Here is a 15,785-nt window from a genome sequence, read left to right as displayed (position 1 = left end):
AAAGAAAGACAGTCAGTCAGTCAGTCAGTCGAATATAGCGGCGCTTTGCTCCGCAGAGCGGAGCAGGAAGAGCAGCGCGCCGCTCCGCAGCTGCCGGGGGGAAGGAGGCGCGCCGCGCGGCCCGGCCCGGCCCAGCCCGGCCCGGCGGAAGCGGGCGAGGCGCCTCGGCGCAGGACCGGGGAGCGGCGCCCGCCGCGGCCCGCGCGCCGCAGCCCCCATGTTCCAGCTGCCCATGCTCAACTTCAGCCCCCAGCAGGTGGCCGGGGTGTGCGAGACGCTGGAGGAGAGCGGCGACGTGGAGCGCCTGGGGCGCTTCCTGTGGTCGCTGCCGGTGGCGCCGGCGGCGTGCGAGGCGCTCAACCGCAACGAGTCGGTGCTGCGCGCGCGCGCCGTGGTGGCCTTCCACGGCGGCAACTACCGCGAGCTCTACCACATCCTGGAGAGCCACAAGTTCCCCAAGGAGTCGCACGCCAAGCTGCAGGCGCTCTGGCTGGAGGCGCACTACCAGGAGGCCGAGAAGCTGCGCGGGCGGCCGCTGGGCCCCGTGGACAAGTACCGCGTGCGCAAGAAGTTCCCGCTGCCGCGCACCATCTGGGACGGCGAGCAGAAGACGCACTGCTTCAAGGAGCGCACGCGGCACCTGCTGCGCGAGTGGTACCTGCAGGACCCCTACCCCAACCCCAGCAAGAAGCGCGAGCTGGCCCAGGCCACGGGGCTCACCCCCACGCAGGTGGGCAACTGGTTCAAGAACCGGCGGCAGCGGGACAGGGCCGCCGCCGCCAAGAACAGGTGGGTGGCTCGGCCGCGCCGGGGGCGCGCGGGGCCCCGCTAGCCTCGCCCCCCGGCTTCGCCCGGCGGGAAAGACGCGCTCCGCTTAGCTGCGCCGCGATCCTAAGCGCGGGCGGGAGGGGGCTGCGCGGCCGAGGACCGCGCAGGGGACGCGCGCGCTGCGCCCGTTCCTTCCCCCTCGCCTCTGGCCCTCGAAGCCCAGTGACACCGTTTGCCACCTGCCCCAGGGTCCAGCGCCAAACTGGCGGGGCGAAGATAGGAATTGCTATCTCGTCCCCAGCAGCCAGAATATTCGTTCGGTGCCTTCAGCCTATTTTGCTTGGTGATTCGCTTTAGTAGGAATCAAGATGTAGAAAGCGACCAAGAGTTTTCTGGCACCGTGAAGTTTATCCATGGACACAGTTCACTTTATCAGATGCGAATTGGCAGATTTATATACACAGATTTGTGTATAAAAGGAAAGTCTAAGACAAAAATTAATTTTCAGATCCCTAGAATCAACTCATTGCACTTTAATCAAGGCATGCTTAATGATGAATGTTTTTAAGTTCAGTGCACCTGAATTTCCAGGAAAATTTGTGGGAATTTCCAATTTTGTGGTAATCTGCTTTTTTAAACTTTTTTAAAGCTTCACCATAAGCATTTACTTTTGAGTATTGCCCCATTAATTTCAGTCTGTATTCAGTGTAAAAGTGTTCAAAGACTGTTAATGTTAGTGGTTTGAATTTCCCCTTAAATGGGAAAAAAGTTTTAAAATGTGAGTCCCATCCGTACATCCCTGCCCAGCACTGAGAAATGACCATCCATATCACATTGGAATCGTTTGTTTGTTTTTTAAGTAAGGATCAGCAGAGCATGCTGGTATTCTCAAAAGTGGGATTTTACTTCTAAATAAGTGTGTTGCAAGTTTGTTAAGGTTCAAAGTGGCACATCTGTATATAATATTTTACAAGCAAGATGGATTTCTGCAGCAAGCCAGACTCTGTTCTGATATATCAAGTAGATGGCTTTTTAAGCTGTGACCTGCTGCAATTGAAATAATTTCGGGAGCATTTTTTTGGAGGGTGGGATGATAGTGTTGGAGAACTGAAAAACCAAATCCATGCATACATAAAAAGGGGGAAAGAAAACAGAATCACTGCACAGTTTTTGCTATGGTAAAACTGCAGTGCATTCTGCAACAATTTATCTACAATTGCAGTCTTTGTTATCATCTTTTTTCATCATTATCCCATGAGATTACTCTGTTAGACTACTGTAGAAATGTATTGTCTGAGTGTATATCTATTGGAATTTAGGCACAGGCTGATGGGTTTTGAATAAGCATATATTTAAATACAATATCTATTTCACTATGAAGGGATATAATTTAATACTATTATGCTATGCTTGCTGATACCCATTTATACAGATGGATGGTTCTAATACTGTTAAATGCTATCTGATACATAACCCAGTTAACAGCCCTTTTAAACGAAGCATTTCAGCTTAGCTGGATAGTGAATCAGGATGATGTCCCCCACCCCCACTGCACAGCCTAAATGCGTGTCCAGGGCAATCTTAATCATGTTCACTTAGAAGCAGGTTCCCGCGAATTCAAGGCAATTATTCCCAAGTTGAATATACACAGGATTGCAATCTAGGTTTGATTTTTTCTTTATGTGGCTTATGCTGAGTTCAGGAGGAATTCTCGGATTCCAGTATAAAAGCAATCTATCACAAGAAAGCTCCTTTAAGGTGGGCTTCCTTGTGTGCAAAACATTTGGGCATATATTCCCCTTCCTGAGAAATACATGGCCAGTTGCGTTTTATCCTTCTATCCAGAGTCTGCTTGATGCTGCTGTATTCTAATGCATAGATACTATGCAACATCCCCCTTCAATTGAGACAAGACAGGCTTCTAATAGAATTCGGAATAATTATATCTTGAAATATATGCTAGTAAAAAGCCTCTTTGAAATAATTACAAGCAGCCAGATCGAACCTGCCAACTACAGTTGCACTGAAAATATGTGTCATTCCCATGAAATTGAAACTCAGTTGGTCTGCCTTTGCACCTAGCCTTATCTGGTTCTTATGAACGTGACATCTTACTGCAATTTAGAGATGCAATGTTCAGAAAAGACACTCCGTTACTGTGGTTTGCATGTAGACCAAAACTAGGCATTTGTTCACTGGGCTCTGTCTATATGTGTGTAGGTCACTGAAATAAGGGATAAACAAGGAAAATAAGAGCTTGTCAGAAAAGAAAACCTAGCTTTCAATGGGAAAAGATGTATGAGTCAATTTAGAAATATTAATTAGCATGAATGACCTATATTTTTCAGGAGGTGAGTAATATGGCCCAATTCACAATTCCATTGTGCCACTGTGCTTCAATTTGAACCAGTAGCCCCACTGATTTCAGAAGGATTACTACTGAAATATAAATTTGGCTGTTTATCAGAATAATAGTTCTATGCTAAACACTTGCCATGGAATTCCCTTTGAATTCAGTGAGACTGACTTCTGAGTAAACAGACATTGGCTAGAGTTACATGTGTACTTCCAGCATCCATCTTTAGAATGAGGTTTAAATTGGGGGAGAAAGACAGATTGAGATGGGAATAATTTGCAATGAGATAGAAAGAAAAGCAAAGTGAAATTTAACAGGCAGTTTTCCTAACCTAGCTGTGAACTATAAATTCTTGAATCCTTCATCTGTCACAAAGATCAAAGAGAGTTTTACACCATATAAACAGCTGTAATCCCATATGTATTTACTTGAGAGTATATGTCACTGAGCTAATTGTTTTATAGGCAGGTAAATGGCATCTTTAAATCTCCTTAAATCTGTTTAGGTCCACAAGATTGAATGAAACAAAACTGAAATTAAAAGGTTTCAATTGTAACTGGCTTCTGGATTCAGTTAAGGGAAGAGAAAGAAAGAGCGTGTGTGTGCATTTGGCACACAATGCTTTGTGTTTAATCATGTAATAAGTCTAATATTCTTTTCCTTGCAAATGTTTTAAACTAGTCCCATATCTACTCTAAAATACTCCAAACTAAAATTGATCCTTCTCAATGGGCTGCCTTAAAATCATGGTTCAGAAAATACTCTTCATTGTTCTGGCAGTGGATTTTGTGGGCATTTCTTTTAGAAAATCCCTAGGAAAAAGTGTGTGTGTGGTACAGCTGGAGGAAGGGTCGTTCATATCCATGGTAGAATCACGGAAATTTTGTTTCCTCCACATTTTAACGTGGCTACAATTACATTGTTTGAAGCTGGGAATATAAATGCTTTGAAATAGGACATGGGGACTATAGTGCCCTCAAATATGAGATGAGAGAAAGAGAGAACTGACTATACAAGGAAGACACTATGTAGTCCTATTTATATAGTCTGTACTCTCTCCCTGTTTCTCTCTCTCACTCTCTACCTCTTCGTCTCCCCAAAAGCTAAAGATGCTTGGAAGCAACTATACATCAATTCTTATTACATAGTACAATCTGCAGAACGAGAAACTGTAATTTCAGCACCAAATTGCCAGATCTCACACAACTATTTTTTGTCCTAGCTTTGGCAGTTTCAAAGAACCATTTATCTTGACTAGTCTTAACCCTCTGTGCCTAGATTAACTGCTCTTCTCTCTTTGTTCAGAGGGCAGCAGTGAGCCATAACCATGAGCCTGGCTAGATAAAGAGATGAAATAATCATGATGATGATGATGATAATGATAATACATATTTCAAATACTCCAAGTATATCACAGATTTATTTTGGTTGAATACCTATTTTGTGGAAGACAATTCAGCCCCAAAATCTTATAATATTTTAAACATTATTTTGAAAATTCACAGCTGAATTTTAAATATAATCAAGGATTCCATTTAGAAAGATCATGGGTTGGATCCAGGCTAAAAGCAAACCCATTTAAATCAATTGCTGGTCATGACAAACATAAGCCCCCACTGATTTAATTTAAATCCATGTATTACATTTCTCCGTTTCCCAATAGTTCTCTGAACAGTTTACAAAGATTCCTTGGGCAGTTTATCATTGATTTGGTCCATTCTGAATATGACTAACTCTCAGTCCAGCCCTGTGTCTTCCGTATGTCTTCCTCTGCACTGCCCTTCGTGTGCGTATTCTGTAAAAGCATGTCTGTATTGAACCGTTACTGCGTGTTGGCTCTACATGTAGAGTGACTGTTGTTTTGCAGTTGAGTATGTCATGTGCTAAACTAAAGGCATTTGATTTTTAAAGAAAAGCTGCGTTTATATGAGGCATTTCTTTTGTGTGGCTGTTATTGTGAAGAATAACAAAGTAACTACAATGAATGTTCTTAAAACACTGTGAGTGAGTGTGTGTGTGTGTATTTTGGTGGTTCCACATTAAATGCCTTCCGCTCTCAGGCCATTTTGACCTTGCTGAATTGCATGCCCTTCTCTCCGCTGCAAATTCCAAATCTGAAATGGATCCTTAAATATATTTTCTTGGAAAGTCTATTATTTCAATTGCACTTAAGTTTGAGCAAGATACCAAACTTGAATTATTAGTTGGACATTCATACCACTGGAAAAAAAACTGATGTAGAAGATCCAAGACCAAACAAAATCTACTTACAAAATCATACAGGATCTAATCACAGATGTGCTTAGCACTGAAGAAAGAGTGTATAATATAATATTGCTAAAAAAAATAGTGGAAAGTAAGTAGTGTCTGAACTAATATATGATGCTGAGTAAGAAATGCCTTCTGGAAAGATTATTCTGCATTTAGTCCAACCAAACACATCATCAGCAACAAAAGCAATAACAAGTAGAATCTGAAATTCTATTTAGTATTTAAATTCACAAATGTTGAAATTTAAATTGTATAGATTATTGGACTGGCCTTTGTGAACTGGAAAAATTGCATAGTATGAATGCATGCAAACATATTGAGTGAGCAAAGTGGGAAACATGAACAACAGTTGATCCTATGGATCATGCGCACTCTTCTCAGTCCTGAACGCTTGAGCTGTATCAGTGTGTTTCACTCTACCTTCGTGAAGCGGAACTATCATGTGCATTTTGCCACTGACTCCCTGCCTGTTGCAGAAAAATTCTGGGGTACTTTTAAACTGCAGAAGTGGCCTTGAGAGGAAGCATAAAACTTTGGGTAGGCATTGGTCAAAACTGATGCTTAGGGTGGAAATAGGTGGGTGGAGAGATTGGATTTGGAAGTGTGGCAGTAATAGACATGTGTGATTTTGTTTTCCAGGTAAACAAACCCAATAATAGCAATAAAACATGAAGGTAGAAAGCCAGCAAGCGTTTGGGTGCTAATATATTGCATTGAGTCGCACATATATGATTTCCAACTGGGCAAAAGTCACGGGTGTGTGCTTGCATTCCTTGCTTTCAATGAAAAAGTTTTTCTTTTACACCAAGGCTGCTGACCTGGAGAAGTTAAGAGAGGCAGAAAGAACAGTGGACCAGAACACCGGAGACCTAAGAGTGGTGTTCCAGTCACAGGGCAATAGCTCTTCTGCTGTCAGGGAGAATAGGGAAGAAGGGCATCATTCCAAGGAAGAGGAATGTTATCCTTAGAAGGGAGCCATTTCTGGGAAGACGAGTAAATATTCCCTTGCTCGGAGTATATGCCTCCAGGGGGGTTGCCGTCCAGGAGTTTTGATCTGTTTAGGCACAGAGGTAGCTGTTTTTGTGATGGGGCTATCGACCACGGAGTAGGTTGTCCACATGATATGAAGAATGCAGATTTTTAATTTTATTTATTTATTTAAAACATTTGTATGCCACCCAATCTGCTCGTGGTCCATGCTGGTACCAGTGATGTGGGGAAATGAAGTTGAGAGGTCCTGGAAGCTACAATGAGATCGCAAAGTGGAAGTTTGAAAGTCAGGGTCACCAACGTGGCTTTCTGTGGAATGCTGCTTTTTCCATGCTCAGACTAGACAGGTAAAGTTAAGGAATCTCAATATGTGGACGAGACAGTGCTGTAAGAAGGATGGGTTCTGATTTGTTAGACACTGGGAGACATTTTGGGACTGGATGGGCTCCAATTGGACCAAAATGGAACCAATCTGGTGGTGTTTGATATAAAAAACTGGCATAACAGCTTTCAAGCTTAACCTTATGGGAAAGCCGGCAAGAGCTGGGAAGCATCCAGTTCAGGTTGAATCACCCCTAGAGGAAGATAACAATGTTTCCGATTGCCCAGATGTAGTAAATGAGGAAATAGGCCATGGACATATGGTAAAATATGATATCCAGTCAAAGGGGCTTAGGCGTCATAGCTGAAGATACATGTGCCAGGGACATCTGAAGAGGGAAACCATGGACAGGTGTTTCTGTGAAAATGATAGAACTTCTGAGCCAAATGGGAAAGCTGGTTTTAAAGGAGAACCTAGACATATTACAGAAACCTGGTGAAATGGAGAGAACCACTGGGGTTTGGCCATCTCTGGATATAAACTCCATAGGAAGGGCTGGGAAGGGTGTACTGGAAAAGGAGTCCCCCTGTACCAAGAGGGCATTGCACCAAACAGGTGCGAAAACTTAAAACGTGCAGACTTTTCCATGGAAGCTCTGTGGGTGACAATCTTAAATAAAAATTAATTTAGCACTAGTAGCATAGTATTGTCCTACACACTAGAACATTCAAAGTGTTCTTGAGATGGAAAATGAAACCAGGAGGCCTCCAAATGAGGACGTGTTGTAAAATAAAGAGTGTCTGCTTTTTACCCCCACATTGATGGGGTAAATTTATGTTCTGGTCACAACAAAGAGGTAAAATTTGTTGATGCCCTAAATGATTGTGCCCCAAAACATTTCATCCTGGAACTGACCAGAGTAGAGGTGTCCCTGGATTTTATCATAAGCGGTCTTGCTTCAGACCTAGTACAAGATATAAGTGTTGCGAAACCAACTGGAAACAGGGACCATAGTGTGACCACATTTATGATGCATTAAAGTGGAAAATTGCCAAGGAAGTCCAACAGAATCATATTTGACTTGAAAGGAGGAAAAATCTGTAAACTGAGAGACCTTGTATAAAGGCTGTTGAAAAGGAGAGTCAGGATGGTCCACAATACTAGAAGCTCAGCTAGATTGTATGCACAGGTCGGGAAAGGTAGAACTGAGTCCAGGAGTTCAACAGTGTGGTTTACAAGCAAGGTCAAGGATATTAAGGGAAAAGAAGACTTCCTGCAGAAAATGAAAGTTTCCTCCTGAATGAGGAAAACACAAAGGAGCATGTACAAAGGACACAATAAAAGACACTAAAAAAAATTTTTTTTTGAGGAACATATTGCTGACAGCATCAAGGCCACCACTACAGACTCCTTTAAATATATCAGAAACAGAAAATCAGCTAGGGAGGCAGTTAGATTGTTGGATACCAGTGGAATTAAAGATTTACTAAAGGAGGAGGAGATTGTGGAGAAGCTAACTGAATTCTTTTCGTCTGCCTGGGTGCAGAAGGTATACAAGCAATATATATGCTTGAAGTGATATCTGAGAAATTGAAAAAATAGTGGTAACAAAAGAAAAGTTTGCAACTTAATGACAAACCAAAAGCAAATAAGTCACTGGCCTCACATAGAGTTTTAGTATAAGAAATGCTGAACTTCTAACAAAAATATGTAACATGCATCTAAGATCAGCCTGTATACTAGAGGACTGGAGAATGGCAATGCAACACTAACGTTTTTCAAAGGGATCCACATGTAATTCAGGAAGTTATAGGTCGCTTAGCTTAATGTCTGTTTGAGGTAAATTGACAGAGAGCATATTAAAGACAGTAAACATATGGAAGGAAAAGTCCTGCTGAAAAAGAATCAGCATGCCTTCATCGAAAGTAACTATTTTCTCACTAGCCTTTTAGAATTCTATGAACGTGTCAATAAATATTTAGAGAGGTGTGATCCATTAGACATTGTTACTTGGACATCCAAAAGGCTTTCGACAAAGTCCCTCTTGAGCTAACTTAGCAGTCATGGAACAAAAGCAGAGAATCCTCTTATGGATCAGTAACTGCTTAAAAAGAATTGAAAGCAGAGAGCAAAAATAAATAGTAAATTCTCCAAGTGGAGGGGTGTAAAAAGTGGAGTCCCAGGGGAAACTGTATTAGGACTAATGCTTCTTACCCTATTCATAAATGATGTGGAATTTGGATGAACAGTGAACTGGCCGAATTTGCTGATGGCACCAAATTGTTTGGGTGGTTAAAACAAGAAGGGACTGTAAGGCTCTTTGAAAGGATCTCCAACAGAGAGAATGGGCATCAAAGTGGCACATGTTTCTCAAAGGAAGTGGAACATGAGGCCCATTGGGGCAAGAAACCCCAATGCTTGAAGAACCATAAACTGGTGGATCAGAACTGGCAGTGACTGGCCAAGAAAGAAAGAGATTTTGGGTCATGAAGGTCAGCTTGATAAAAATGTCAAGTCAGTATGCAGTGGCTGTGAAAACACGAATTTCCTCTTAGGCATAATTAAGAAAGGAATTGGAACTAAAACTGCCAAGATCATACTCCCATTTTACAGATCAGAGAGCAGCTGCCCTATGAGGAAAGGTTACAGTGTCTGAGACTGTTTAGCATAGCATAGGAAAAAGTGAGCAAGGGAAACATGATATACGAATTTATGCAGGGTGTGGAGAAAGTGGATAGGATGGCATCTTTCTCCTGTTCTCTTACTACTAGAATCTGGTGGGGTCATCCATGAAAAATAAAAGGAAATATCGCATCACATCGCACTCGTTAAACTGTGGGATTCACTTTCTCAGGATGCAGGGGTGGCTACTAATCTGGACATTAAAAGGGGATTGGGCAAGTTCATGAACTGGCTATCATGTTAGAACCAGTATGGAAGCATGCCTGTGTTGCTGGGGAGCATGGGCAGGGGTGTCCTTCTGTATGTGACCGGCTGGTGGATTTCCTGTGGGCAGCTGGTTGACCACTGTGCCAACTGAATGCTAGACTAGAAAGGTCTGATCCTACATGGCCATTGCATTCTTTGCTGTCGCTCTTCGTAGAGAGCAGAGTGGCAGGAGACCACGATGTGGTTAAATTACCAAAGGGAAAAAATGAAGAAACATAATGTAAGCACATGTGCCTGTCTGGTTCTCAAGGCCAAACAACTCTCTGGACAAACCATAGTGAGTACTGCTTCATTTAGTGCATAATTAGTTTATGGAGTTAATTGCCACAATACATGATATGCATAAGGAACTCCAAGTTAGATGGCTTTAAAAGGAATTAGACAGATTGACACAGGCTTAATTTATCAGTGGGTTTCCTTTTTATTTATTATCTTTATATCCCTTCCTTTTCTGCAAGGAGCCCAAGGTAGTATACATTATCTTCTCATTCCCAGTCAAACAACAACCTTGTGAGGTAGATTAGACTGAGAGTCTGTGACTGATGTGACGTTTCCAGTGAGCTTCATGGTCCAGTGAGCTTAAGTGGGATTTGAACCTACGCTTCCCTATGGGATTCCGACCACACTGTGCCACACTGACTCTCCAAACTAGGAGGGGTACCTGGAAAATGAATGTCCCTCTGAACACTAAACGCTTAGGAGCAATAATGGGGAACAGTGCCAGTCGCTGTATGCCATGCTTACATTTTTACTGGAATCATCTGATTGACAATTGTGGGAAGTAGTGAGCTAAAGTATCGGAGCTTTGCCCTGATCCTGCAGAGTTTTTCTTAGTTATTTAAAACCAGCATGAATGAGCTTCAAATTCCCCACTCTTGGATGCCACAACCTCGCGTCTAGGCACTCAAAGTACCTATCAGAGTGAAAGTCATATGTTTTTCCTTTTAATTTGAACTTACCTAATTTCATAGCTTTGTACTAATATATGAACTCAATATCTGTCAAAATTCACATCTCTCTGAATTTTGCAGTGGCGTTCTCCAATCAAATATACCTACAAAATAGGTATATGAGTACACAGAGAAATGCATTGATTATTTAAAATAATGCGAAAAGATGTGTTGCGTGAAGAAAATGGCTGGCAAACATATTAGGTAAAATTGCATATAAAATGCTTGCATTAGGAGAAAAGTACAAAAATGTGTATACATTTTCATACACACTTTTTAAAAAATGAAATTTCAATATTAATTTTAGATAAGAAAAACTCTGAGTTCAAAATAAACCAAACTTAAGGCTGGAAAAAATAGAAACTAACATTGATAAACTTGTCCATCACTAACCCCAGGTTCTCATATTGCTAGTTGCCTGGCTAGACTGAGTGCTCTTTCTTTTTGTGGCTTTGCAAATCCCAGTTCATTATTTCGGCAAATTACGGTAATAACCTAAAGGCACAATTCTATATAAGTTTAGGCCTAAAAAAGACTTACAACACTGTTGGGTGTGCTAAATCTTTTTTCATAGGATTGTACCCTTAAGATTGCAGAAGTAAAACACATTTAAGGCACAAGCCTATGGTTTGTAGATGCTGTCTGACAGCTATAGGAAAAGTCAGAACAGTTACCAGGGGTAACTCCACCTACCTATACATCAAGCTAACATGTCAAGTCACCTTTGCTAAGTAGGAAAGGCATGGCCTGCACCTGGATGGGTGACCACGTGTAGAAGGGGAGCACAGGGCTGGACTCAATGGCCTTACAGGCCCCTTCCAAATCTTCCGGATAATAATTTTCTACCTTTGGGGGTGCTGCCCTCCACCCTTGCCGCCCGCATCGTCAGCTGCAGTGCCAAAGGCCAAAGACCAACTGTGGGACACTCTTCCACTCAGCTGGATGCGCATAACTTGGGCAGCTACAGAGGGTGGAACCCTTACTAAGAAGTAAACTTGACCATATACAGTCAGACTTACTTCTGAGTACATGTGTGCAGCATTGCACTTCTAATCAGGTATTGGAATTCACCTTTCCTGTGTGCAAAATCCATATAATTCCACTTGTTTGGTGGGACTTATTCCAAGTAATTATAGGCCCTTTTCTGTCCAAAAGTGTATTTCTGTACTGCTTTTCATTTTTAAGAAATCCTGAAGCAGTTTTCAAGATAAAAAAAAACTTGATAAAATACAACAAAACCAAACAGAAACAAAATAACAAAATCTTGTTAAAATAATCAAGGGCGGCTGAGAATGCTGGTGGTCAGGAAAATACCTGGCACACCACTGCATCTCAGGTTTTCAGTGAGGATCCTTCAAGCTTGGTGACCACCTGATCTCAGGAAGGGATTGTTCCATGTGGGGGACTGCACAGATATTAGGCCAGATGGCCAAATAAATAGTCAAACTGATAAAGTAGCTTTCTGCATTCCATGTGACTTAGTGTTCCATGTGGCTTGATTTTCACCACTATGAGTCCCACGAGAGCCTCTGCCCCTTCATTTGCCCCTGGCACCTGGCATTCAGGAGTACACAACCACCACTCAAGGAGATCCAGCTGTTGGGTTAATTAATAAATCTACTCACCATAAAATGTAATTCCAGGTACACATTCTTGATTAGATATAGATGCAGGCATATCTCAAGCAGACTCATTGAAATCAATGGGACTGAAGTGCGTCAAGATTTAAGTCGCACTGATTTCAGCAGGTCTACTCTAAGCATGGCTAAGTTTGAAGCTGACTTCTGCTTTCTGGTCAAGACTTATCCTGGAAGGAAACTGAGTCACATCTGAGATCTTTCCCTCAGTATCTGTCCTAATCAGTCTAAGGGAAGCTGACTATAGGCAGCATGGGGTGGTAGACAGAGTTGGGCCAGAACTCAGGTGATCCATGTTCTAGTCCTGAATCAGCCATGAAGCTCATTGGGTGACTTTGGACCTGTCACTGAACTCTTAGCCTCACCTACTTCACAGGGTGGTTGTGGAAATAAATGGAGAACAGGGCAGCTGTGTAAGCCACCCCTGTGTTCCTTGCAAGAGAGAAAAGGTGGACTATAAATATAATGGATAAAATGGGAGCGGGTATGCTCTGAAGTGGAAAAGTTAGTTGCAGTTCTAGTGAGGGGGCAGAGAAGATGAGAACCCGCTAGTGGCAGAAGCATTGCGGAGAGGAGACTGCTTGGGATATCGGGTGAGGCTGGAAGTATAACCTGGTGAGGATCAGTGCAGGTGAGCAGTGGGAGACGGCCCAAGAAAGGCTGATCTGCGTTAGGGTAGGGAAAAGATCCCTGCCAGAGAGGAACCTCTGAATAGGATGGCTCTGGCTATGCAGGCCAAGGTTGACTGTTTTAAGTTAGCGCAGCCTTCCCCAACCTTCTGCCCTCCAGTTTTGGGCTACACCACCCCTCAGCCACAGACAGCATGACTGGAGCTGAAGCGGTGGTGGGGGGGGGGTGTTACAAAGCATCTGGAGGGCTTAAGCATGAGACAAGGTGAAGTTTGCCTTGGCTTGGGAAGGATGAAATCCTTTTCTGCCTGTTGAGACAGAAAAGTAGTTCTATAACTCCAGCATGAGTGCAGCATGTTGAAAGCTGTGGGATTTTGTATAAGTGTGCATACCATTGCACCTGAAAGCAGCGTCTTTCAGAGTCCGCCTCATTGGCTTGGGCCTTAGAAGAGACCCCCTCTCCCCATATGAAATGAAGCCCCCCCCCATATCAACAGGGGGTCTGTTGAGCATCCTTCACTAAGTGATTCCCAGCTCTGTGATCAGGATGGCAGGTACCTGGGAGTGAGATGGGAGAGTGTAGCCTGCATGGTGGGTGACTCGGTTAATGTGGAAATCAGTGCAAAGCACCTCCATCTTATCCCGTTGCAGTAAATCAAACAAATCCACCCCCAGTCTTTCACCTCCAGCCCAGCAGAGCACACTTGGGCTGGCAGTGGCTCACTTAGAAGTCTTTACCAGACCTGCTTCCCAAGATCTAGCTAGTAATGACACAAAGAGCCTTGCTTGTGTAGCGGCTGAAAGATTAATAAATGACGGGCACGAAGCATGCATGGACACCATCCATTTTATCCGCTGCTTGAGTGGTTCCCCCCGAGTTGGCACATGTGGGGGGAGTAGCACTTCCTTGCATCCGCTGCGTCCACAAAAGCTTATGCCAGAGAGAGAGAGAGAGACTCCCAAACTCTTTTGTTCTTTGCTGCAACAGACTCATACAGCTATTCCTCTTAAAAACACTAGCATTGTACAGGCAGAAGCCGGGATCTTGTGTGGGCAAGAAACATGTCCCTACCTTTGAACTATGACCTTTCCCCAAGGAGGAAGGGCAAGGCAGAATAATAGGACATGGTGATTAACAGCCAGGGTGGACTAAATTAGAAGACAGAGGCAGTTTAAAGGTGAAGGCATGGAGAGTTATTTCTGGGGATCAGAGTAAGTAGGGAAGTCAGGTGCTATGTTTAGTTGTGGCATTGTTCTTTATGGCTGTTTTATTTATGGTTCATTTGTATGGCTGTTGTCATGGGTTGTGATCCATTTGGGAATGCGCAGGACACAGCTACTTAGCAATGAATTAATGATTCATATAGGTATATGGGAAAAGGGTTGACTCGATTAAGAGCAGCCAAAACCTAAAAGTAAGTATAAACGTCTGTGCAGGAGAGCATAAGAAGAGCTGTGCAGGATCAGGTCGAGGGCTCATTAGTCCAGCATTCAGCCAAACTGATGCCCACAGGAAACCCACAAATCCACAGCACCCTCCTGCTCATATTCTCCTGCCTCTGTCATGCCATACGGTCATCAGGACTGGTAGCCATTGATCGTCCTCCTTCATGAATTTGTTCCATCCGCTTTTAAAGCCATTCCAATGGGCAGCCATCATACAGCACATGGAAGTGAATTCCACAGTTTAGGTATGCACTGCGTGAAGAAGCCCTCCCCAAACTTCCCACCCATCAGTTTCATGAGGTGACCCCAGGTTCTAGTATTTGGGGAGAGGGAGAAATCCCTATTCACCTTCTTCGCATCATTCCTAATTCTGAGCACCTCCGTCGTGTCTCCTCTTACCTTGCTTTGTTCCGAACCTCAACCAGCTGTTGCAAGGCTTCCCCCCAGGCAAGCTGCTGCACCACATTTCAGTTCCGTTTTTCCGTACATTTCCCAATTCTACAACATCATTTTAGGTGCAATGACCAGAACTGCCCACGGAATTCTAAGAAGGGCTGCACCATAGATTTATATAAGAATATATAAAAGCAGCTTATATTGGCCATTTTATTTTCTGTTCTCTTCCTAATTGTGTCAAAGACAGAGTTTGCCTTTCTCAAAGCAGGGTAGCTAAGCCTCAGCAGTGAGGCACACAATTCACATTTCTCTTATCCCTTCTCATCCTTCCTTGGGTGACAGTTGTTTCTACATTCTTGACAACTCAGAGGAAGAAAAGAGAAAGGGGCAGGGGAACAGTTTGCCAACAAGAAATAGGCTTATGTGATTTTGCATCTTAAACTCAGGCAAACTTACGCATACAGTGCTGGTTGGAGTGGGCAGCACCCAGCTGTTTGCTCCCTGCCTTCCTATCCCACCGTGGATAGGAAGCTGCCCCTGAGGGAGGGGCAGCCCTTGGCAATGGCTTCACCCAGAACGATGCCGCATCTCCTGTTTCCTTCCCCTTGCAGGCTCCAGCAGCAGGTGTTGTCTTCTCAGGGCGGAGGCCGGTCGCTGCCTTCTGAGGAAGAGAGCGCAGGGGAGCCGCTGCTGGGTGCCGCCTCCAGCCCCGCGGCCAGCCTGTCCAGCAAAGCCGCCGCCTCCTCGGCCATCTCCATCACCTCCAGCGACAGTGAATGCGACCTGTGAGGAGGAGGAAGAGGCACCGGCCCCACCGCCGTGGAGCCAGCCTGGACTACAGCACCGGCCAGAGGACGGGCAGGCGGGGCGGGCGGACGAGACAGTCAAAGGCCGGCAGAAACCCGGAGCTTCGCTGGACACGTGCCCAGTTCAGCCAGTGCCTGCCCTCCTGGCTACCTGCGCGGCTTTGCCTTGCCCGGTCCACCATCCTGCCAGGCCTGCGAACTGGCTGGCCAGCAGAGCAGTGCCGCTGAACGGCTCCCCATTGTGGACAGGATGCTGCTGATGCTG

The 15,785-nt window shown here is 44.1% G+C and overlaps 1 protein-coding gene across 1 annotated transcript; it reads left to right on the top strand.

Annotated features, from left to right (window-relative positions):
• The first annotated feature begins 217 nt into the window (after positions 1–217).
• Positions 218–15,503, top strand: SIX6 (SIX homeobox 6). Its single transcript, XM_044436545.1, has 2 exons — positions 218–789; positions 15,326–15,503. Exons 1-2 carry the CDS (start codon positions 218–220, stop codon positions 15,501–15,503), a joined length of 750 nt encoding a protein of 249 aa, XP_044292480.1.
• Positions 15,504–15,785: the final 282 nt, after the last annotated feature.

This window comes from Varanus komodoensis, unplaced genomic scaffold, assembly GCF_004798865.1.
Source record: "Varanus komodoensis strain SLA01 unplaced genomic scaffold, ASM479886v1 scaffold3, whole genome shotgun sequence".
Lineage (NCBI taxonomy): Eukaryota > Metazoa > Chordata > Lepidosauria > Squamata > Varanidae > Varanus > Varanus komodoensis.
The sequence above is the reverse complement of the archived record's forward strand: the minus strand, read 5'-3'. Positions and strand labels throughout refer to the sequence as shown.